This window comes from Festucalex cinctus, chromosome 2, assembly GCF_051991245.1.
Source record: "Festucalex cinctus isolate MCC-2025b chromosome 2, RoL_Fcin_1.0, whole genome shotgun sequence".
In the NCBI taxonomy this organism is placed as follows: Eukaryota; Metazoa; Chordata; class Actinopteri; order Syngnathiformes; family Syngnathidae; genus Festucalex; species Festucalex cinctus.
In genome coordinates, this window is record NC_135412.1 from 41,785,605 (window position 1) to 41,811,655 (window position 26,051).

General features: G+C 39.7%; 1 protein-coding gene across 1 annotated transcript in view; it reads right to left on the reverse strand.

Moving 5' to 3' along the window:
- Window positions 1–3,522: 3,522 nt before the first annotated feature.
- The window catches only part of LOC144014852 (transketolase-like), a 112,371-nt gene continuing 89,842 nt past the window's right edge, over window positions 3,523–26,051 (reverse strand). The window contains exons 11-14 of the mRNA XM_077515151.1: window positions 6,591–6,674; window positions 6,114–6,207; window positions 5,926–6,048; window positions 3,523–4,140 (exon numbers count right to left, since the gene is read on the reverse strand). Of these exons, the coding sequence (XP_077371277.1) occupies window positions 3,953–4,140; window positions 5,926–6,048; window positions 6,114–6,207; window positions 6,591–6,674 (489 nt within the window). The 3' untranslated portion in view covers window positions 3,523–3,952. The remainder of the gene's footprint in view (window positions 4,141–5,925; window positions 6,049–6,113; window positions 6,208–6,590; window positions 6,675–26,051) is intronic.

Consider the following 26,051-nt stretch of genomic DNA (forward strand, 5'->3'; position numbering starts at 1 on the left):
TTACAAAAACAATAGGGACCTCGCAGCGGTCGCTGCTCGGGCCCTAACTAGAGCTGCGAGCAGCTATAAAGGGCCCTCGCAGCCCGGGCCACGTTGGGGTCCTTGCACGTTGGGGTACTTGCACGTTGGGGTAGTGGCACGTTGGGGTACTGGCATATTGGAAGCAAAATTTCTTTGAAAATGGCATAATAAACGTTTACATGTAGAATATTTTTTTGCCAGTGTGTGTGTCAAGCTCAACGGGTTTTGGTGATTCTTAAGACCTGCAAAAATCAGCGTCTTTTTTTATTTTTAGGCAATGAGTTGCCCTGATTGGTATTTTTTGTAAAAGTGTATATACACATCATCGCTCGTTGTACTCATTGCACAATGTTACTTTTATTGTCCAAAGGGGCAATCAAAAATGAATAAAACAAAATGGAAACGTACATACGTTAGGATCGGTGTGAAGCCAGTGAACAATTTGAGTGGTGGAAACTAAAAGAATATTCATAAACGACTTAGTTATCACACTTAGAATGAGTTTACATTTTTTATACAAAATACCGTATGTGGGGTATTTTTTATTTATTTTTTTATATAAGCCTCAAGGGCTAGGTGGCGCTGTATTTATAACTGAATGTTGTCATCGAGATACCTTCAGGCCTTGATCATAAGCATACATGTCAAGTGTGGGATTTTTTTTGGAGCATGTACCGTGGAGTTATTAAGCATATCCTTCATTCACGATATTGCTTTTAATGTCCATAGAGGCTATCAAAAATAAATAAAAATATATATATGTTTGGATAAGTCTGATGCCAGTGAACATTTTGGGTGGTAGAAACTAAAAGAATATTCATAAATGACTTAGTTATCACACTTAGAATGAGTTTACATTTTTTGTACAAAATACCGTATGTGGGGTATTTTTTTTTCATGCCTCAAGGGCTAGGTGGCGCTGCATATATAACTGAATGTTGTCATAGAGATAACTTCAGGCCTTGACGATAAACATACATGTCAAGTTTGGGAATTTTTGGAGCATGTACCGGGGAGTTATCAAGCATATCCTTTTTCATTGCGAAACACAAATTTTGATGCCCCGCCCTCATCATATAGTATTTCGAAAAGTCAAAATTTTTCCCCCTGTCGTTGGCTCAGGTCTTGACATGGTCCAGGCCAAGTCTTAACTCAGTCGGATGAAACGTGTAGGAGAAGTGGGCAAAAGTCTGCCCCCTGTGAATGTGCAAAAATCGTCAAAAATGGGACATTCAAAAATTCGTAGCTCACTTCCTGTTCATTTTAGCATATGGGTCCAAGAGACTTTTTTGTAGGTCTTGGGCTCCCTCATACACCTAAAAATATTCGTCGTTTTCGCTTAAACGTACAACCGGGGCTGCTTCGTTAAAAACTTCTAGGGGGCGCTATTGAGTCATTTTTGTAAAAATAGCACAATCAACAATAAAATATTGCTTATTTTACCAGGCCAGATGTGTGTGCCAAGTTTCATGAGTTTCTGTGCATGTTTAGACCCTCAAAACTGGCGTTGTTTTCTTGGCGAACAGCGCTGAGCCACACCCACAACAATTCGCGAAAACTCACAAACTTCGTGTTGTGACATCATGAAGGTCGAAACCCTCATCTGAGCAAATATGAGGTAGGTCCAGTTAACGTGTTTGGAGAAAAACGTAGAAGAAAATTCGTAAGAAAAAAAATTGCCACTAGGTGGCGCTATCAGTTAGATGAAATATAAGTCAGTAGATGTCTTTAGGGCTGGACTCTCATCAAATGTGTGAAATTTTGAGAAGATAGGATCATCTCGGTCAAGTTAATGCAGCTTTTATTTTCAAGAAAAATCTTCAGACTTTGCGTCACCGTAGCGGCCACGCCCTTTGGCGAAAAGTTACAATATTCAGTGTGGGGCATGATCAACATCTTAAGGGTTTTCTGACCAATTTTCAACTGGATCCCTTCAACGAGCTCAGCGCAGTAGCTAAAAACGTAAAGTATTACATTTATTGTAACCACTAGGTGGCGCTATATGTATAACTGAATTTTATCATATAGATGTTTTCAGGCCGTGACTATTACGTTGCCTGATAAGTTTGAGATTTTTTGGAGCTTGAACATGGGAGTTATTAAGCATTTGCTCTTTCTGGACAAATGAAATTTTAAAGGCAATATTTGATGCTCCGCCCCCGTCATATAGTATTTCCAAAAGGCAAGATGTTTTGCCCAGCTGTTCTCTCAGGTCTTGAGATGATAAATGCCAAGTTTGAAGTCAATTGGATGAAAAATGTTTGCAAAGGGGGAAAAAGCATGACCACAGTGAATGTGCCAAAATAGGCCAAAATTGGACATTAAAAAATTCATAGCTCACTTCCTGTACATTTTAGCTACATGGTCCCAATAGACTTTTTTGTGCGTCTCGGGGTGCTACACGTGCCTGCCAATTTTCGTTGCTCTAGCTCAAACATGCCGGGCTTGGTTTATATTTTTCTATGCTAGGGGGCGCTATAGAGTCACGTTGTTATGACGACTTCATAATATCAAATTTTTCGCCGGGCCTGAGGAGTGTGCAAAGTTTGGTGAGTTTTCGTAAATGTTTAGGTACCCAAAATCGCGATCGTTTACGGAGAATAATAATAATAATAATAATAATAATAATAATAATAATAATAATAATAATTCGAACGAAAAACAATAGGGACCTCGCAGCGGTCGCTGCTCGGGCCCTAATAATAATAATAATAATTTTTACAAAAACAATAGGGACCTCGCAGCGGTCGCTGCTCGGGCCCTAATAATAATAATTCTTACAAAAACAAGAGGGACCTCGCAGCGGTCGCTGCTCGGGCCCTAATAATAATAATAATAATTTTTACAAAAACAATAGGGACCTCGCAGCGGTCGCTGCTCGGGCCCTAATAATAATAATAATAATAATAATTTTTACAAAAACAATAGGGACCTCGCAGCGGTCGCTGCTCGGGCCCTAATAAGAATTCCTTCAGGAACAATAGAGACCTCGCAGCGGTCGCTGCTCGGGCCCTAATAATAATAATAGTAATAACAATAATTTTTACAAAAACAATAGGGACCTCGCAGCGGTCTCCAGCCTTCACACAATAACGGGAATGGTGTAGAATAACATGTGTGAAGGCCTCCAGCCTTCACACAATTATTACAAACAACTACCGGAATACTGATAAAATTTAATACAATAATAAAACTGACTATGTATAATAATTTAATGAAATAACGACATACATACAGCAAATACTAATGGCCATAATGATTTAATGATAAAACTAATATGATATAATGATTTCCTAAAATCATAAAACTTAAAATGATTAAATGTGTTTAAAATATATTGCATATAGCAAGTGCAGTATATGCAATAAGAACTAAGAATATAAAACTGATTTAAACATTAAAAAAAACAACTTATGTTTATAGTACAGATTGGTTAAGCAGCAAAATGTACCTATCTTTCAAGGTTTATATGCTGCAAAAGAAAAGGATCAGACACAAGTGTTGTGAAGAAAACATCTTTTTATTCGTGTGAGGCCGTCCTGTCGCAAGTGAGGACCAAAAAGGGTTTAAAAACAGTCAGTGCTCCGAAACAATGTCACCACCACAAGTGACTTGGGGTAACAAATGAATGTGGGTGTGTCGTTGCACCCACCAGAGGAGAGGGCTTGCGCAAAAATGAGTGAAAAACAAAACATCACTTTACTTCTCTCACTTCCACGCTACAGCAGTATCAGAACTTTATAGGGGTGACAGGGAGGGGTTATGAATGTGTGCGTGTGCGCCAACAGAACTCAGGTAGGGTGTCAAACAACATCGACAAATTTGTATTTTTTAAATTTAAAAGGGCTTTTCATGAAGAGCGGGGCAGTGGTCGACCCCCACCTCCACTCCCCGTATGCATTTTGTCATCACTACGGCGACTCGTCCGTCCTCACTTGGCGTTGGCGGCGCCGCTGAGAACCTTGCGGACGGCCTGAATGATAGCGTCGCGGTCGATGCCGAAGATCTGGAGCAGCTCGTGGGGCTTGCCGCTGCGGGGAACCTGCGACACGGCCAGGCGGTGGACGCTGAAGCCGTTTTCGTTCATCACCGCCGAGCACACGGCCTCGCCCAGACCACCTGATGGGGAACACAGCCAAGATGGACTCTTGTAAATATGTTTTTTTTTTTTTTTATTATTTTTTTTATTACCTTCGAAGAAGCACTGACATGACTTAACAAAAATGCTAACACCAAAGCTAGCACACCAATGCTAGCGTAGCGCACACAACAATACCACCTTCTCTAGTATAATAAAAGGTTCAAATATGCAGATGAAAAACAGACAAGTAGATAAAGACATTTTGGACATGTAAATGCATGGAGCTGGTACTGTATGTAGGTCAGCGCGGGCCCACAGGCCAAAGAGGAAATTAAGAAGCTCTGACAGGCTGTGCCAGCTCCCATCCCCCTCGCCAACATACTGGATCATGGGTCTCCTTCTCATCTTCTTCCAGACAAGAATCACAAACATTTCTCCACATCTTGTGGCGCTGTCTGCAGCCTCATCTCGTTTTGGCTTTCAATATTTTCTTATTTATTTAGCTTCAAGCCATTTCGTTTACGAGGCTCGTTCTTTCTTTGTATTCTTACGTCAGGGCAGAAATACATGACATTTGTTTATATTTTATGACGTACTCAGTTACCAACAGTATTATTAAAATTCTTTTATCAGTGTAACACAAGACTTGAGAAATAGAAATACATTTACGTTGACATGGTATGTTTCGGTCATTTTGGGGGCGTATCTGTCTCAGGCAGTGAGCCTGCCTTCATACTGCTCACATATGCGGCTTTCTTGAGCATTAGCTAACAAACGAGAACCTTTAAAGGTATACTTGACTCATTTAGCCTTTTCAGCAGTAACAAGGTCATATTTTGTCTCAAATTAATTTGATAACCTACAATTATTATCTTTAAAAACACATTTTGCCACTTGCTGTTGACTGAAAATGACATCACAGGTGCTCAGGAAACAGGTAACGACCAATCACGCCTCACCTGTTTTCTGGGTTTGGTCGTGTGACATTCGCAAAGTGAGCCATGATTGGTTGTTACCTGAGCATGGGTGATGTCATCTTTAGTCGACAGCAAGTTGCAAAATGTGTTTTTATTGATACTAATATATAAATAATGAAGTTATCAAATTAATTACTGTAAAGACAAAGTATTATCTTCTTAAATTTGGAAGTGCTGGAGCACCGTACCGGTGTGTTCCTGCCCACTTAAAACACTGGTCTTGCCTTAAAAACTTAATGTGGAGGGTGGTTAATATGTAAATTAGGCCCACTGTCATCTAACAGTGTAGCAGAAATACAGATTGGCTCAAACAAACACATTTTTCGAAATAGGAAGATGATTTAAGATGACTTAGTTGGTCATTTAATTTCAACCTTGATGGGTGGGAAGGCACTCCAGGAATACAACCATTAGATGCAAACATTAAAAAGCCAATTTCCATCATATGTCCCCTTAAAATTGCGACAATGCATGCACCATGGTATGCACGACTGTTTGTTCAAGGGCAGAAGAAGTCAAATAAATATTCGCAGCACAATCGAGACTACGTCATTCATTTTATGTTCTTATTATCTGGAAAAGTCCTCAACAGGACTAATTTGAATCAGAACATGGCGGTTGTTCATCTCCAGTCCAGTGGAGGGCGATGCATAGGAATCGCTGATATTTGCAGCCGAAAAAAATGATTCATGAATCAAATTATCATCACAAGACTTCGTCATATCTCACAAGACCTTAGCTCAGTGGGCATCAGGGGCATCATTCTGGATATGATTTATATTCCTCGGCCTTTCTGTGACCTAGTCCACAAGCCCGATTAACTAGCAAACAAAATCTACTTCTCACCTTCATAGTAGTGGTCTTCCACAGTGATGATGCGCCCCCTGGTGGCCCTGGCGTTGTCAGTGATGGTCTTGGAGTCCAAAGGTTTAATGGTGAACGGGTCAATCACGCGGATGTTAATTCTCTCTGTGGACGGGAAGTGACAGCGTTCACGTTCAAACATCCAAAATACAGAACAAGGATCTCTTTACCTTTTTTCAGGTGTTCGGCAGCTGCCAGCGCCTCATGCAGGGTCACCCCCGCGCCAATGACGGTCACGTGGTCGTCATTGGTTTTGTAGACCACCTGAGATGGAAGGCAAGATTAAGGCAACTCCATATCAATTGACAGCGTTTTAGTTGGAAGAGTTGGCAAAACCTCTTATACAATACTTTAGTAGGAAGATAAAATACTTTAGTACTTTCATTTTAGTGCAAGTTGAATGAGTAGTTACTCATTCAACTTGCACTAAAATGAAAGTAAAACCTACACAATGCTACTGTCCCTGCTTTTTCCGACTTAGAAGATCCCAAGAGCTCAACCCTAACCCGTCGTCACTGCAAAAAACAAAATGTGTTGAAGAACACAATATTGAAGTGGTTGTGTAAAAATTTAAGCATACGCACTGAAGACAATCAAATGAAGTTAGCAGACATGTTTTTGTTAATTTTCCAGTAAACGCGACAAACCTTAGCTTGTCCAACATGGAAGTCCTCATTGCAGTTGTAGATGATGTTCTTCTCTGGGCGGCTTGTTCGGATGAAACACAGACCCTGAGGGGGGCAAAACACAACTCGTGTTTCTACTGTGCCTTGAGGACAGACAACAAAGGGACCAAATACTATCCATAGTAGTGGTATTTTTTATATAAGCTACTTTATATATCGGTATGTTGACAAGTAGTCTTACGTCTTACAAATTGGTTTCTAGTGACTGTTCACAAGCTGCCTTGTTTATGTCTGTGCACTTGACACATTTGATGCAATTTACTGTGATATTATTAGGGCCCGAGCAGCGACCGCTGCGAGGTCCCTATTGTTTTTGTAAAAATTATTATTATTAAGGCCCGAGCAGCGACCGCTGCGAGGTCCCTATTGTTTTTGTATAAATTATTATTATTAGGGCCCGAGCAGCGACCGCTGCGAGGTCCCTATTGTTTTTGTAAAAATTATTAGGGCCCGAGCAGCGACTGCTGCGAGGTCCCTCTTGTTTTTGTAAGAATTATTAGGGCCCGAGCAGCGACCGCTGCGAGGTCCCTCTTGTTTTTGTAAGAATTATTATTAGGGCCCGAGCAGCGACCGCTGCGAGGTCCCTCTTGTTTTTGTAAGAATTATTAGGGCCCGAGCAGCGACCGCTGCGAGGTCCCTATTGTTTTTGTAAAAATTATTCTTCTTCTTCTTCTTCTTCTTCTTCATTCTCCGCAAACGATCTCGATTTTGGGTACCTAAACATTCACGAAAACTCACCAAACTTTGCACACTCCTCAGGCCCGGCGAAAAATTTGATATTATGAAGTCGTCATAACAACGCGACTCTATAGCGCCCCCTAGCATAGAAAAATAAAAACCAAGCCCGGCACGTTTGAGCTAGAGCAACAAAAATTGGCAGGCACGTGTAGCACCCCGAGACGCACAAAAAAGTCTATTGGGACCATGTAGCTAGAATGTACAGGAAATGAGCTATGAATTTTTTTATGTCCAATTTTGGCCTATTTTAGCACATTCACTGTGGTCATGCTTTTTCCCCCTATGCAAACATTTTTCATCCCATTGACTTCAAACTTGGCATTTATCATCTCAAGACCTAAGAGAACAACTGGGCAAAAAGTCTTGCCTTTTCGAAATACTATATGATGGGGGCGGGGCATCAAATATTGCCTTTAAAATTTCATTTGTCCAGAAAGAGCAAATGCTTAATAACTCCCATGTTCAAGCTCCAAAAAATCTCAAACTTCTCAGGCAATGTAATAGTCACGGCCTGAAAACATCTATATGATAAAATTCAGTTATACATATAGCGCCACCTAGTGGTTACAATAAATGTCATACTTTACGTTTTTAGCTACTGTGCTGAGCTCGTTGAAGGGATCCAGTTGAAAATTGGTCAGAAAAGCCTTAAGATGTTGATGATGCCCCACACCGAATATTGTAACTTTTCGCCAAAGGGCGTGGCCGCTACGGTGACGCAAAGTCTGAAGATTTTTCGTGACAATAAAAGCTGCATTAACTTGACCGAGATGATCCTACCTTCTCAAAATTTCACACATTTGATGAGAGTCCAGCTCTAAAGACATCTACTAACTTACATTCCATCTAACTGATAGCGCCACCGAGTGGCAATTTTTTTTCTTACGAATTTTCTTCTACGTTTTTCTCCAAACACGTTAACTGGACCTACCTCATATTTGCTCAGATGAGGGTTTCGGCCTTCATGATGTCACAACACGAAGTTTGTGAGTTTTCGCGAATCACTGTGGGCGTGGCTAAGCGCTGTTCGCCAAGAAAACAACGCCAGTTTTGATGGTCTAAACATGCGCAGAAACTCATGAAACTTGGCACACACATCTGGCCTGGCAAAATGAGCAATATTTTATCATGTATTGTCCTATTTTTACAAAAATGACTCAATAGCGCCCCCTAGAAATTTTTAACGAAGCAGCCCCGATTGTACGTTTAAGCAAGATCTACGAATGTGTATGAGGGAGCCAAAGACCTACAAAAAAGTCTCTTGGACCCATATGCTAAAATGAACAGGAAGTGAGCTACGAATTTTTGCATGTCCCATTTTTGACGATTTTTGCACATTTTCAGGGGGCATACTTTTGCCCACTTCTCCTACACGTTTTATCCGACTGACTTATGACTTGACCTGGACCATGCCAAGACCTGAGCCAACAACAGACGGAAAAATCTTGACTTTTGGAAATACTATATGATGAGGGCGGGGCATCAAAATTTGTGTTTCGCACTGAAAAAGGATATGCTTAATAACTCCCCGATACATGCTCCAAAAAATCCCAAACTTGACATGTATGTTTATCGTCAAGGCCTGAAGGTATCTCTATGACAACATTCAGTTATATATGCAGCGCCACCTAGCCCTTGAGGCATGAAAAAAAAATACCACACTTACGGTATTTTGTACAAAAAATGTAAACTCATTCTATGTGTGATAACTAAGTCATTTAGGAATATTCTTTTACTTTCCACCACTCAAAATATTCACTGGCATCAGACCTAACCAAACACACATATTTTTGTTATTTAGTTTTATGTATTTTTGATAGCCTCTATGGACATTAAAAGCAATATCGTGAATGAAGGCTATGCTGAATAACTCCCAGGTACATGCTCCAAAAAATCCCATACTTGAAATGTATATTTATAGTCAAGGCCTGAAGGTATCTCTATGACAAAATTCAGCTATAAATACAGCGCCACCTAGTCCTTGAGGCATAAAAAAAAAAATGCCTCACTTACGGTATTTTTGCAAAAATTGTAAACTCATTGTAAGTGTGATAACTAAGTCATTTATGAATATTCTTCTACTTTCCACCACTCAATATGTTCACTGGTATCAGACCGATCCAAACATACATATTTTTTATTTAGTTTTTTTTTTTTTTTTTTTTGATCGCCTCTATGGACAATAAAAGCAACATTGTGCAATGAGTACGAGCGATGATGTGTGTATATATACTTTTACGAAAAATACCAATCAGGGCAATTCATTGCCTAAAAATAAAAAAAAAGACGCTGATTTTTGCAGATCTTAACAATCACCAAAACCCATTGAGCTTGACACACTCATCACACCTGGCAAAAAAAAATAAAAATCTACATGTTTATCATGCCATTTTCAAAGAAATTCTGCTTCCAATGTGCCAGTACCCCAATGTGCAAGTTCCCCAACGTGCAAGTACCCCAACGTGGCCCGGGCTGCGAGGGCCCTTTATAGCTGCTCGCAGCTCTAGTTATTATTCTTCTTCTTCTTCTTCTCCGTAAACGATCTCATTTTTGAGGGCCTAAACATTTACGAAAACTCACCAAACTTTGCAGTCTCTTCGTGCCCGGTGAAAAATTTGATATTATGTAGTTGTCATAACAACGCAACTCTATAGCGCCACCTAGCGTAGAAAAATAAAAACCAATCCCGGCCCGTTTGAGCTAGAGCTACGAAAATTGGCAGGCACGTGTAGCACCCCGAGACGCACAAAAAAAGTCAGTGGAAGCCATTTCCTAAAATGTACAGGAAGTGAGCTATGAATTTTTGAATGTCCAATTTTGGCCCATTTTGGCACATTCACTGTGGTCATACTTTTTCCCCCTTTGCAAATATTTTTCAGCCAGTTGACTTCAAACTTGCCATGTATCATCTCAAGACCTGAGACAACAACTGGGCAAAATATCTTGACTTTTTGAAATACTATATGACGGGGGCGGGGCATCAAATATTGCCTTTAAAATTTCATTTGTCCAGAAAGACAAAATGCTGAATAACTCCCATGTACAAGCTCCAAAAAATCTCAAACTTCTCATGCAACTTAATAGTCACGGCCTGAAGACATCTATATGATAAAATTCTGTTATATATATAGCACCACCTAGTGGTGACAATAAATGTCATACTTTACGTTTTTAGCTACTGTGCCAAGCTCTTTGAAGGGATCCAGTTGAAAATTGGTCAGACAAGCCTTAAGATGTTGATCATGCCCTACACCGAATATTGTAACTTTTCGCCAAAGGGCGTGGCCGCTACGGTGCCGCAAAGTCTGGTAATTTTTCGTGGCAATAAAAGCTGCTTTAACTTGACCCAGATGATCCTATCTTCTCAAAATTTCACACATTTGATGAGAGTCCAGCCCTTAAGACATCTACGTACTTATATTTCATCTTACTGATAGCGCCACCTACTGGCAATTTTTTTTCTTACGATTTTTCTTCAATGTTTTTCTCCAACCCCATTAACTGCACCTACCTCATATTTGCTCAGATGAGGGTTTCGGTCTTCATGATGTCACAATACGAAGTTTGTGAGTTTTCACGAATCGCTGTGGGCGTGGCTAAGCGCTGTTCGCCAAGAAAACAACACCAATTTTGAGGGCCTAAACTGGCACAAAAACTCCTGAAACTTGGCACACACATCTGGCCTGGTAAAATGAGCAATATTTTATTGTTGATTGTGCTATTTTTACAAAAATGACTCAATAGCGCCCCCTCGAAATTTTTAACGAAGCAGCCCCGGTTGTACGTTTAAGCAAGAACGACGAATATTTTTAGGTGTATGAGGGAGCCCAAGACCTACAAAAAAGTATCTTGTACCCATATGCTAAAATGAACAGGAAGTGAGCTACGAATTTTTGAATGTCCCATTTTTGACGATTTTTGCACATTCACAGGGGGCAGACTTTTGCCCACTTCTCCTACACGTTTCATCCGACTGAGTTAAGACTTGGCCTGGACCATGTCAAGACCTGAGCCAACGACAGGGGGAAAAATTTTGACTTTTCGAAATACTATATGATGAGGGCGAGGCATCAAAATTTGTGTTTCGCAATGTAAAAGGATATGCTTGATAACTCCCCGGGACATGCTCCAAAAAATCCCAAACTTGACATGTATGTTTATCGTCAAGGCCTGAAGTTATCTCTATGACAACATTCAGTTATATATGCAGCGCCACCTAGCCCTTGAGGCATGAAAAAAAAATACCCCACATACGGTATTTTGTACAAAAAATGTAATCTCATTCTAAGTGTGATAACGAAGTCATTTATGAATATTCTTTTAGTTTCCACCACTCAAAATGTTCACTGGCATCAGACTTATCCAAACATATATATATATTTTTATTTATTTTTGATAGCCTCTATGGACATTAAAAGCAATATCGTGAATGAAGGATATGCTTAATAACTCCACGGTACATGCTCCAAAAAAAATCCCACACTTGACATGTATGCTTATAATCAAGGCCTGAAGGTTTCTCTATGACAACATTCAGTTATGAATACAGCGCCACCTAGCCATTGAGGCTTATATAAAAAAAAATAAAAATACCCCACATACGGTATTTTGTACAAAAAATGTACACTCATTCTAAGTGTGATAACTAAGTCATTTATGAATATTCTTTTAGTTTCCACCACTCAAATTGTTCACTGGCTTCACACCGATCCAAACGTATGTACGTTTCCATTTTGTTTTATTCATTTTTGATTGCCCCTTTGGACAATAAAAGTAACATTGTGCAATGAGTACAACGAGCGATGATGTGTATATACACTTTTACAAAAAAATACCAATCAGGGCAACTCATTGCCTAAAAATAAAAAAGGACGCTGATTTTTGCAGGTCTTAACAATCACCAAAACCCGTTGAGCTTAACACACACACTGGCAAAAAAATATTCTACATGTAAACGTTTATTATGCCATTTTCAAAGAAATTTTGCTTCCAATATGCCAGTACCCCAATGTGCCAGTACCCCAACGTGCAAGTACCCCAACGTGCAAGGACCCCAACGTGGCCCGGGCTGCGAGGGCCCTTTATAGCTGCTCGCAGCTCTAGTTATTCTTCTTCTTCTTCTTCTTCTTCTTCTTCTTCTTTATTCTCCGCAAACGATCCCGATTTTGGGTACCTAAACATTCACGAAAACTCACCGAACTTTGCACACTCCTCAGGCCAGGCGAAAAATTTGATATTATGAAGTCGTCATAACAACGCGACTCTATAGCGCCCCCTAGCGTAGAAAAATAAAAACCAAGCCCGGCACGTTTGAGCTAGAGCAACGAAAATTGGCAGGCACGTGTAGCACCCCGAGATGCACAAAAAAAGTCTATTGGGACCATGTAGCTAAAATGTACAGGAAATGAGCTATGAATTTTTTAATATCCAATTTTGGCCTATTTTGGCACATTCACTGTGGTCATGCTTTTTCCCCCTCTGCAAACATTTTTCATCCAATTAACTTCAAACTTGGCATTTATCATCTCAAGACGTGAGAGAACAACTGGGCAAAAAGTCTTGCCTTTTCGAAATACTATATGATGGGGGCGGGGCATCAAATATTGCCTTTAAAATTTCATTTGTCCAGAAAGAGCAAATGCTTAATAACTCCCATGTTCAAGCTCCAAAAAATCTCAAACTTCTCAGGCAATGTAATAGTCACGGCCTGAAAACATCTATATGATAAAATTCAGTTATACATATAGCGCCACCTAGTGGTAACAATAAATGTCATACTTTACGTTTTTAGCTACTGCGCTGAGCTCGTTGAAGAGATCCAGTTGAAAATTGGTCAGAAAAGCCTTAAGATGTTGATCATGCCCCACACCGAATATTGTAACTTTTCGCCAAAGGGCGTGGCCGCTACGGTGCCGCAAAGTCTAAAGATTTTTCGTGACAATAAAAGCTGCATTAACTTGACCGAGATGATCCTATCTTCTCAAAATTTCACACATTTGATGAGAGTCCAGCCCTAAAGACATCTACGAACTTATATTTCATCTTACTGATAGCGCCACCTAGTGGCAATTTTTTTTCTTACGAATTTTCTTGTACATTTTTCTCCAAACACGTTAACTGGACCAACCTCATATTTGCTCAGATGAGGGTTTCGGCCTTCATGATGTCACAACACGAAGTTTGTGAGTTTTGCGAATCGCTGTGGGCGTGGCTAAGCACTGTTCGCCAAGAAAACAACGCCAGTTTTGAGGGTCTAAACATGCGCAGAAACTCATGAAACTTGGCACACACATCTGGCCTGGTAAAATGAACAATATTTTATTGTTGATTGTGCTATTTTTACAAAAATGACTCAATAGCGCCCCCTAGGAATTTTTAATGAAGCAGCCCCGGTTGTACGTTTAAGCAAGATCTACGAAAATTTTTAGGTGTATGAGGGAGCCCAAGACCTACAAAAAAAGTCTCTTGGACCCATATGCTAAAATGAACAGGAAGTGAGCTACGAATTTTTGAATGTCCCATTTTTGACGATTTTTGCACATTCACAGGGGGCAGACTTTTGCCCACTTCTCCTACACGTTTCATCTGACTGAGTTAAGACTTGACCTGGACCATGTCAAGGCCTGAGCCAACGACAGGGGGAAAAATCTTGACTTTTCGAAATACTATATGATGAAGGCGGGGCATCAAAATTTGTGTTTCGCACTGAAAAAGGATATGCTTAATAACTCCCCGGTACATGCTCCAAAAAATCCCAAACTTGACATGTATGTTTATCGTCAAGGCCTGAAGCTATCTCTATGACAACATTCAGTTATATATGCAGCGTCACCTAGCCCTTGAGGCATAAAAAAAAATACCCCACATACGGTATTTTGTACAAAAAATGTAAACTCATTCTAAGTGTGATAACTAAGTCATTTATGAATATTCTTTTAGTTTCCACCACTCAAAATGTTCACTGGCACCAGACTTATCCAAAAATATATATATTTTTATTTATTTTTGATAGCCTCTGTGGACATTAAAAGCAATATCGTGAATGAAGGATATGCATAATAACACCACGGTACATGCTCCAAAAAAAATCCCACACTTGACATGTATGCTTATAATCAAGGCCTGAAGGTATCTCTATGACAACATTCAGTTATAAATACAGCGCCACCTAGCCCTTGAGGCATAATATATAAAAAACAAACAAACACACATACGGTATTTTGTACAAAAAATGTAAACTCATTCTAAGTGTGATAACTAAGTCATTTATGAATATTCTTTTAGTTTCCACCACTCAAATTGTTCACTGGCTTCACACCGATCAAAACGTATGTACGTTTCCATTTTGTTTTATTCATTTTTGATTGCCCCTTTGGACAATAAAAGTAACATTGTGCAATGAGTACAACGAGCGATGATGTATATATACACTTTTACAAAAAATACCAATCAGGGCAACTCATTGCCTAAAAATAAATAAGGACGCTGATTTTTGCAGGACTTAACAATCACCAAAACCCGTTGAGCTTGACACACACTGGCAAAAAAAATATTCTACATGTAAACGTTTATTATGCCATTTTCAAAGAAATTTTGCTTCCAATATACCAGTACCCCAACGTGCCAGTACCCTAACGTGCAAGTACCCCAATGTGCAAGGACCCCAACGTGGCCCGGGCTGCGAGGGCCCTTTATAGCTGCTCGCAGCTCTAGTTATTATTATTAGGGCCCGAGCAGCGACCGCTGCGAGGTCCCTATTGTTTTTGTAAAAATTATTATTATTATTATTAGGGCCCGAGCAGCGGCGGCGGCGGTGCCGCTGCGAGGCCCTATTGTTTTTGTAGGAATTCTTCTTATTATTATTCTTATTATTATTATTCTCCGCAAACAATCGCATTTTTGAGACACTAAACGTGACCGAAAACTCACCAAACTTTACACGCACATCAGGCCTGGCGAAAAATTTGATATTTTAAAGTCGCCATACATGATAACAGAAAAATGGCTCCTTAGCGCCCCCTACATAGGTTAAACGGATCCCTGTCCTGCTACGATTGTCCGACGGCTATGAAAATTGTGTGGCACCTGTAGCACATCCCAATGAACAAAAACCTCTTTGAAGTGTGTACCCTAAAATAGACAGAAAGTGAGGTATGAGTATTTAAATGTCCAATTTTGGCCCAGTTTTGCATATTTACAGGGGTCATACTTTTGCCCGCTTCTCCTACACGGTTAACCCGATTGACTTCAAACTTGGGATGTACCATCTCAACACCTGGGACAACATCATTGTGAAAAATGAAAAGTTTTTGATATACTATATGACAGCGGCGGCGCATCAAATTTAGAGTTTAAAAATTCTTACTTCACGAGGCATTGCCGGTTGTACGTTTAATCTAGAGCTACGAAAATTGGTACACATATGTAACAGACTATGACCTACAAAAAACTCTTTTTGAACCATATGCTAAACCTAACAGGAAGTCCACCATTTTGATTTATTTTGGAACGTGTTGCCATTTTTTTGGCCATTTCATTGGGGTCTTATTTTAACGAACTCCTCCTACAGTGTTTATCCGATCATCTTCAAACTTGGTGTGATTCATCTTAAGATGTTGAAGATGAAAAGTTATTGAAAGCTTTGTATTTCGTCGCACGCTGTTGTCATGGCATGCACTGTTTGCAAAGGAAAAAAAGTATCCTTAAAGAAGCATTGCCAGTTGTACGAAGCAGCTAGAGCTACGAAAATTTGTAGACATATGTAACAGCCCAAGATGTACAAAAAAGTCTCTTGGTGCCCTGTGCTAAACCCAACAGGAAGTCCCCCAGGGGCCGGGCATCACATTTTGAGCTAAAAAAAACTCCTCTTTAACAAAGCATACCCGGCTGTACGTTTCACCTAGAGTTACCAAAATTTGTAGAGGTATATAACAGCCCTCGAGGTACAAAAAACTCTTTTTGAACCATATGCTAAACCTAACAGGACGTCCGCCATTTTGATTTACTTTGGAATGTGTTGCCATTTTTTTTTGGCCATTTCATAGGAGTCATATTTTAACAAACTGCTCCTACAGAGTTTATCCGATCATCTTCAAACTTGGTGTGATTCATCTTAAGATGTTGAAAATGAAAAGTTATTGAAAGTTTTTTATTTCGTCACACGCTGTTATCGTGGCATGCACTTTTTGCAAAGGAAAAAAATCCTTCTTAATGAAGCATTCCCAGTTGTACGAAGCAGCTAGAGCGACGAAAAATTGTAGACATATGTAACAGCCCAGGATGTACAAAAATGTCTCTTGGTGCCATGTGCTAAACGCAACAGGAAGTCCCCCAGGGGCCGGGCATCACATTTTGAGCTAAAAAATTCCTCTTTAACGAAGCATTCCCGGTTGTACGTTTCACCTAGCGCTATGATAATTTGCAGGCATACATAAGAGCCCACGATGTACAAAAAAGTCTCTTGGAACCATGTGCTAAACCAAACAGGAAGTCTGCCATTTTGATTTATGATGGGATTTGTTGCCATTTTTTGTGGCCTTTTTCAGGGGTCATATTTTAACGAACCCCTCCTACAAAATGTAACAGTTGTCAAGTGCTGCTTTTTTTTTTTTTTTTTATACACATGAAAACTCATGAAACTTTGCAAACACATCAGACTTGTCATGAACATGAATTTTTAGAGATTTATTGTGCAATTTGCAATAAATAGCGCCCTCTAGACATTTTTATGAAGCATTTCCGATTGTATGATTATGCTAGACCTACAAAAAAGTATTATGTAGCCATTTGCCAAACCAAAGAGGAAGTCCGCTATTTTGATTTTATTTTGGGAATTATACATCATTTTTGGCCTTTCTCATTAAACTTTGCACAGACAAGCCATGGAAAAAAATAACATTTTAAATGGTCCTTGTTCCATGTAACAGTACCCCAACGTGCCAGTACCCTGACGTGCAAGTAACCCAACGTTGTGCTCAATAGCGCCCTCTATGCATTTTTATGGAGCATTTCCAATTGTATGATTCAAGCGATACACAACTAAAGATGACTTGACCAAGATTTATGAAAACTGGGAGGCATACCTATTAGCTTAAGACCTACAAAAGGTATTCTGTAGCCGTATGCTAAACCTAAAAGGAAGTCCACCATTTTGAATTTATTTTGGGAATTGCACACCATATTTTGCGTTTTGATTATACTTTGCACACACAAGGCTTGTCAAAAACATTTTAGATGGTCTTGTCCTATTTGACAGTACCCCAACGTGCCAGTACCCCGACGTGCAAGTACCCCAACGTGGCCCGGGTTGCGAGGGCCCTTTATAGCTGCTCGCAGCTCTAGTTAGGGCCCGAGCAGCGACCGCTGCGAGGTCCCTATTGTTTTTGTAAAAATTATTATTATTATTATTAGGGCCCGAGCAGCGACCGCTGCGAGGTCCCTATTGTTTTTGTAAAAATTATTATCACTATTATTATTATTATTATTATTATTATTATTATTATTCTTCTTCTTTATTCTCCGCAAACGATCGCGATTTTGGGTATCTAAACATTCACGAAAACTCACCGAACTTTGCGCACTCTTCGGGCCCGGCGAAAAATTTTATATTATGAAGGCGTCATAACAACGCGACTCTATAGCGCCCCCTAGCGTAGAAAAATAATAACCAAGCCCGGCACGTTTGAGCTAGAGCAACGAAAATTGGCAGGCACGTGTAGCACCCCGAGACGCACAAAAAAGTCTATTGGGACCATGTAGCTAAAATGTACAGGAAATGAGCTATGAATTTTTTTATGTCCAATTTTGGCCTATTTTGGCACATTCACTGTGGTCATGCTTTTTCCCCCTTTGCAAACATTTTTCATCCAGTTGACTTCAAAATTGGCATTTATCATCTCAAGACCTGAGACAACAACTGGGCAAAAAACCTTGACTTTTTGAAATACTATATGACGGGGGCGGGGCATCAAATATTGCCTTGAAAATTTCATTTGTCCAGAAAGAGCAAATGCTTAATAACTCCCATGTTCAAGCTCCGAAAAATCTCAAACTTCTCAGAAAACGTAATAGTCACGGCCTGAAAACATCTATATGATAAAATTCAGTTATACATATAGCGCCACCTAGTGGTAAAAATAAATGTCATACTTTACGTTTTTAGCTACAGTGCTGAGCTCGTTGAAGGGATCCAGTTGAAAATTGGTCAGAAAAGCCTTAAGATGTTGATCATGCCCCACACCGAATATTGTAACTTTTCGCCAAAGGGCGTGGCCGCTACGGTGACGCAAAGTCTGAAGATTTTTCGTGACAATAAAAGCTGCATTAACTTGACCGAGATGATCCTATCTTCTCAAAATTTCACACATTTGATGAGAGTCCAGCCCTAAAGACATCTACGAACTTATATTTCATCTTACTGATAGCGCCACCTAGTGGCATTTTTTTTTTCTTACGAATTTTCTTCTACGTTTTTGTCCAAACACGTTAACTGGACCTAACTCAGATTTGCTCAGATGAGGGTTTCGGCCTTCATGATGTCACAACACGAAGTTTGTGAGTTTTCGTGAATTGCTGTGGGCGTGGCTAAGCGCTGTTCGCCAAGAAAACAACGCCGGTTTTGAGGGTCTAAACATGCACAGAAACTCATGAAACTTGGCACACACATCTGGCCTGGTAAAATGAGCAATATTTTAATGTTGATTGTGCTATTTTTACAAAAATGACTCAATAGCGCCCCCTAGAAAATTTTAACGAAGCAGCCCCGGTTGTACGTTTAAGCAAGATCTACGAAAAATTTTAGGTGTATGAGGGAGCCCAAGACCTACATAAAAGTCTCTTGGACCCATATGCTAAAATGAACAGGAAGTGAGCTAAGAATTTTTGAATGTCCCATTTTTGATGATTTTTGCACATTTACAGGGGGCATACTTTTGCCCACTTCTTCTCCACGTTTCATCCGACTGAGTTAAGACTTGACCTGGACAATGTCAAGACCTGAGCCAACGACAGGGGGGAAAATCTTGACTTTTCGAAATACTATATGATGAGGGCGTGGCATCAAAATTTGTGTTTCGCAATGAAAAAGGATATGCTTGATAACTCCCCGGTACATGCTCCAAAAAATCCCAAACTTGACATGTATGTTTATCGTCAAGGCCTGAAGTTATCTCTATGACAACATTCAGTTATATATGCAGCGCCACCTAGCCCTTGAGGCATAAAAAAAAATACCCCACATACGGTATTTTGTACAAAAAATGTAAACTCATTCTAAGTGTGATAACTCAGTCATTTATGAATATTCTTTTAGTTTCCACCACTCAAAATGTTCACTGGCATCAGACTTATCCAAACATATATATATTTTTATTTATTTTTGATAGCCTCTGTGGACATTAAAAGCAATATCGTGAATGAAGGATATGCTTAATAACTCCACGATACATGCTCCAAAAAAATCCCACACTTGACATGTATGCTTATAATCAAGGCCTGAAGGTATCTCTATGACAACATTCAGTTATAAATACAGCGCCATCTAGCCCTTGAGGCATAATATATAAATTAAAAAAAAAACACATACGGTATTTTGTACAAAAAATGTAAACTCATTCTAAGTGTGATAACTAAGTCATTTATGAATATTCTTTTAGTTTTCACCACTCAAATTGTTCACTGGCTTCACACCGATCCAAACGTATGTACGTTTCCATTTTGTTTTATTCATTTTTGATTGCCCCTTTGGACAATAAAAGTAACATTGTGCAATGAGTACAACGAGCGATGATGTCTATATACACTTTTACAAAAAATACCAATCAGGGCAACTCATTGCCTAAAAATAAAAAAGGACGCTGATTTTTGCAGGTCTTAACAATCACCAAAACCCGTTGAGCTTGACACAGACTGGCAAAAAAAAAATTCTACATGTAAACGTTTATTATGCCATTTTCAAAGAAATTTTGCTTCCAATATGCCAGTACCCCAACGTGCCAGTACCCTAACGTGCAAGTACCCCAATGTGCAAGGACCCCAACGTGGCCCGGGCTGCGAGGGCCCTTTATAGCTGCTCGCAGCTCTAGTTATTATTATTATTCTTTATTCTCCGCAAACGATCGCGATTTTGGGTACCTAAACATTCACGAAAACTCACCGAACTTTGCACACTCCTCGGGCCCGGCGAAAAATTTGATATTATTAAGTCGTCATAACAATGCGACTCGATAGCGCCCCCTAGCGTAGAAAAATAAAAACCAAGCCCGGCACGTTTGAGCTAGAGCAACAAAAATTGGCAGGCACGTGTAGCACCCCGAGACGCACAAAAAAGTCTATTGGGACCATGTAGCTAAAATGTACAGGAAGTGAGCTATGAATTTTTTTATGTCCAATTTTGGCCTATTTTGGCACATTCACTGTGGTCATGCTTTTTCCCCCTTTGCAAACATTTTTCATCCAATTGACTTCAAACTTGGCATTTATCATCTCAAGACCTGAGAGAAAAACTGGGCAAAACATCTTGCCTTTTTGAAATACTATATGACGGGGGCGGGGCATCAAATATTGCCTTTAAAATTTCATTTGTCCAGAAAGAGCAAATGCTTAATAACTCCCATGTTCAAGCTCCAAAAAATCTCAAACTTCTCAGGCAACGTAATAGTCACGGCCTGAAAACATTTATATGATAAAATTCAGTTATACATATAGCGCCACCTAGTGGTTACAATAAATGTCATACTTTACGTTTTTAGCTACTGTGCTGAGCTTGTTGAAGGGATCCATTTGAAAATTGGTCAGAAAAGGCTTAAGATGTTGATCATGCCCCACACCGAATATTGTAACTTTTCGCCAAAGGGCGTGGCCGCTACGGTGACGCAAAGTCTGAAGATTTTTCGTGAAAATAAAAGCTGCATTAACTTGACCGAGATGATCCTATCTTCTCAAAATTTCACACATTTGATGAGAGTCCAGCCCTAAAGACATCTACTGACTTATATTTCATCTAACTGATAGCGCCACCTAGTGGCAATTTTTTTTATTACGAATTTTCTTCTACGTTTTTCTCCAAACACGTTAACTGGACCTACCTCATATTTGCTCAGATGAGGGTTTCGGCCTTCATGATGTCACAACACGAAGTTTGTGAGTTTTCGCGAATTGCTGTGGGTGTGGCTAAGCGCTGTTCGCCAAGAAAACAACGCTAGTTTTGAGGGTCTAAACATGCACAGAAACTCATGAAACTTGGCACACACATCTGGCCTGGTAAAATGAGCAATATTTTATTGTTGATTGTGCTATTTTTACAAAAATGACTCAATAGCGCCCCCTAGAAGTTTTTAACGAAGCAGCCCCGGTTGTACGTTTAAGCAAGAACGACGAATATTTTTAGGTGTATGAGGGAGCCCAAGACCTACAAAAAAGTCTCTTGGACCCATATGCTAAAATGAACAGGAAGTGAGCTACGAATTTTTGAATGTCCCATTTTTGACAATTTTTGCACATTCACAGGGCGCAGACTTTTGCCCACTTCTCCGACACGTTTCATCTGACTGAGTTAAGACTTGACCTGGACCATGTCAAGAGCTGAGCCAACGACAGGGGGGAAAATCTTGACCTTTCGAAATACTATATGATGAAGGCGGGGCATCAAAATTTGTGTTTCGCACTGAAAAAGGATATGCTTAATAACTCCCCGGTACATGCTCCAAAAAATCCCAAACTTGACATGTATGTTTATCGTCAAGGCCTGAAGCTATCTCTATGACAACATTCAGTTATATATGCAGCGCCACCTAGCCCTTGAGGCATAAAAAAAAAATACCCCACATACGGTATTTTGTACAAAAAATGTAAACTCATTCTAAGTGTGATAACTAAGTCATTTATGAATCTTCTTTTAGTTTCCACCACTCAAAATGTTCACTGGCATCAGACTTATCCAAACATATATATATATTTATTTATTTTTGATAGCCTCTGTGGACATTAAAAGCAATATCGTGAATGAAGGATATGCTTAATAACTCCACGGTACATGCTCCAAAAAAAATCCCACACTTTACATGTATGCTTATAATCAAGGCCTGAAGGTATCTCGATGACAACATTCAGTTATAAATACAGCGCCACCTAGCCCTTGAGGCTTATATTAAAAAAAAAAAACCCACATACGGTATTTTGTACAAAAAAATGTAAACTCATTCTAAGTGTGATAACTAAGTCATTTATGAATATTCTTTTAGTTTCCACCACTCAAATTGTTCACTGGCTTCACATCGATCCAAACGTATGTACGTTTCCATTTTGTTTTATTCATTTTTGATTGCCCCTTTGGACAATAAAAGTAACATTGTGCAATGAGTACAACGAGCGATGATGTATATATACACTTTTACAAAAAATACCAATCAGGGCAACTCATTGCCTAAAAATAAAAAAGGACGCTGATTTTTGCAGGTCTTAACAATCACCAAAACCCGTTGAGCTTGACACACACTGGCAAAAAAAATATTCTACATGTAAACGTTTATTATGCCATTTTCAAAGAAATTTTGCTTCCAATATGCCAGTACCCCAACGTGCCAGTACCCTAACGTGCAAGTACCCCAACGTGCAAGGACTCCAACGTGGCCCGGGCTGCGAGGGCCCTTTATAGCTGCTCGCAGCTCTAGTTATTATTTTTCTTCTCCGCAAACAATCACATTTTTGAGACACTAAACGTGAACGAAAACTCACCAAACTTTACCCACACATCAGGCCTGGCGAAAAATTTGATATTTTAAAGTCGCCATACATGATAACAGAAAATGGCGCTTTAGCGCCCCCTACATAGGTTAAATGGATCCCTGTCCCGCTACGATTGTCCTACGGCTACGAAAATTGTGTGGCACCTGTAGCACATCCAGATGAACAAAAACCTCTTTGATATGTGTACCCTAAAATAGACAGGAAGTGAGGTATGAGTATTTAAATGTCCAAATTTGGCCTATTTTTGCACATTTCCAGGGGTCATACTTTTGCCCGCTTCTCCTACTCAGTTAACCCGATTGACTTCAAACTTGGGATGTACCATCTCAACACCTGGGACACCACCATGGTAAAAAATCTAAAGTTTTTGACAAACTATATGACGGGGGTGAGGCATCAAATTTAGAGTTTCAAAACTCTTACTAAACGTAGCGTTGCCGCTTGTACGTTTAACCTAGAGCTACGAAAATTGGTACACATATGTAATAGACTACGACCTACAAAAAAGTATGTTGGTGCCATATGCTAAACCCAACAGGAAGTCCGCCAGAGGCGGGGCATCAAATTTTGCGTTTCAAAATTCCTACTTAATGAAGCATTCCCGGCTGTACGTTTCACCTAGAGTTACCAACATTTGAAGACATATGTAACAGCCCTCAAGGTACAAAAAACTCTTTATGAACCATATGCTAAACCTAACAGGAAGTCCGCCATTTTGATTTACTTTGGAACATGTTGCCATTTTTTGGGCCATTTCGTAGGGGTCTTATTTTAACGAACTCCTCCTACAGAGTTTATCCAATCATCTTCAAACTTGGTGTGACTCATCTTAAGATGTTGAAGATGAAAAGTTATTGAAAGCTTTTTATTTCGTCGCACGCTGTTGTCGTGGCATGCACTTTTTGCAAAGGAAAAAAATCCTTCTTAATGAAGCATTCCCAGTTGTACGAAGCAGCTAGAGCTACAAAAATTTGTAGACATATGTAACAGCTCACGATGTACAAAAAAGTCTCTTGGCGCCATGTACTAAACGCAACAGGAAGTCCCCCAGGGGCCGGGCATCACATTTTGTGCTAAAAAACTCCTCTTTAACGAAGCATTCCCGGTTGTACGTTTTACCGAGAGTTACCAAAATTTGAAGACATATGTAACAGGCCTTGAGGTACAAAAAAATCTTTTTGAAACATATGCTAACCCCAACAGGAAGTCCGCTATTTTGATTTACTTTGGAACGTGTTGCCATTTTTTTGGCCATTTCATAGGGGTCTCATTTTAACAAACCCCTCCTACAGAGTTTATCCGATCATCTCCAAACGGTGTGATTCATCTTAAGATGTTGAAGATGAAAAGTTATTGAAAGCTTTTTATTTCGTCGCACGCTGTTGCCGTGGTATGCACAGTTTTCAAAAGAAAAAAATCCTTCTTAATGAAGCATTCCCAGTTGTACGAAGCAGCTAGAGCTACGAAAATTTGGAGACAAATGTAACAGCCCACGATGTACAAAAAAAGTCTCTTGGTGCCATGTGCTAAACCCAACAGGAAGTCCCTTGGGGCCGGGTATCACATTTTGAGCTAAAAAACTCCTCTTTAACGAAGCATTCCCGGTTGTACGTTTCACCTAGCGCTATGATAATTTGGAGGCATACATAAGAGCCCACGATGTACAAAAAAAGTCTCTTAGAACTAGGGGTGGGAATCTCTGACATGAGGCCGATTCGATATGTATCTCGATACACAAGTTGCGATTCGATTGAAAAACGATTATCTTTCAGAACAGAACGGTTCGATACGGTTCGATTAAGTTTGGGAACGATACAATTTTCGATTCGATACGATTAATTTAAATATTCAAAACTTATAGTGACATTTGTTGCTTGTAAACAATCTTAAAACACCACAAATTTTTACAGTATCTACAAATGTGTAACGAAAATAACAACAACAATGTCTTCTATATTTTTATATATTGAATCAATTATTTAAATGGACCGGAACAAAGGGCTGGGCGATATGACTGAAAAATGTATCAGTTTAAATATTTATTAGTTGTTATTGACAGTTCTAATTGTTTTTTGTTTTTTAATTCAAAATCAGGATCAGGAAAACAAAAGGCTGATAATTCAATTTGAAATATAAATATTTAACCTTTAAAAAGACACCAACACAATTAAACAGAATATGTCCACATTGTAAAGTATTTCAGAAACATAAATTTAAGACATAACATAAACCTACCGTCCAGCCAAAAGAAATATGAAGCCACCTTATGGAACAATAAATCTATCAAACACATTTTAACAACTTAATATATCCAAAAATATTTACAAAAGTGCATTTCCCTTTTTATTAACAATTTTTGTTTGGAACAATTTTTGTTTTTCTTTGCCATCACATTCATTTTTGGTTAATGTATGACATCTTTTTTGTTTTTTTAATCTGAGACACGATGATGACCACGGAATCACGACTGTTTGTTTTGTTTTTTGGGCTGTCGTTCATTTTGAGTTTGATGACGTAATTGCGGGCACGTCTCAGTTCCCTGCTGCTCATGCTAGTTGTGTACATTGACAGGGAGCCACAAACTGAGAAATGAGATACTTGCAGTGTGCGTTTAGCTTAGCTGGTGTGTTGGCTGTGGGACATACCTGTGTCGTTTGAATCCATGCATTGGATCGTCACGGGAGTTATTCTTTTTGGCTCGCGCGCAGTACCAACGCCGGCCCGGGACATACAAGTGCACCGAGAGGACTCGATAGCCATGGGAAATACCGAGATGTACGGCACCGGCTTCTGCTAACTGTCTCCACTGTTGCATGTTGTCACTCGTTGTGAGCGTGCATGCCGTGTCGCGAGCACGGCGTTGACGGTAGGCTCCCCCCAAGGTGCGTAACGTCTTTGCATTATGTTTACAACATCCGGGGAATGAAGCGTCTCTGAGTG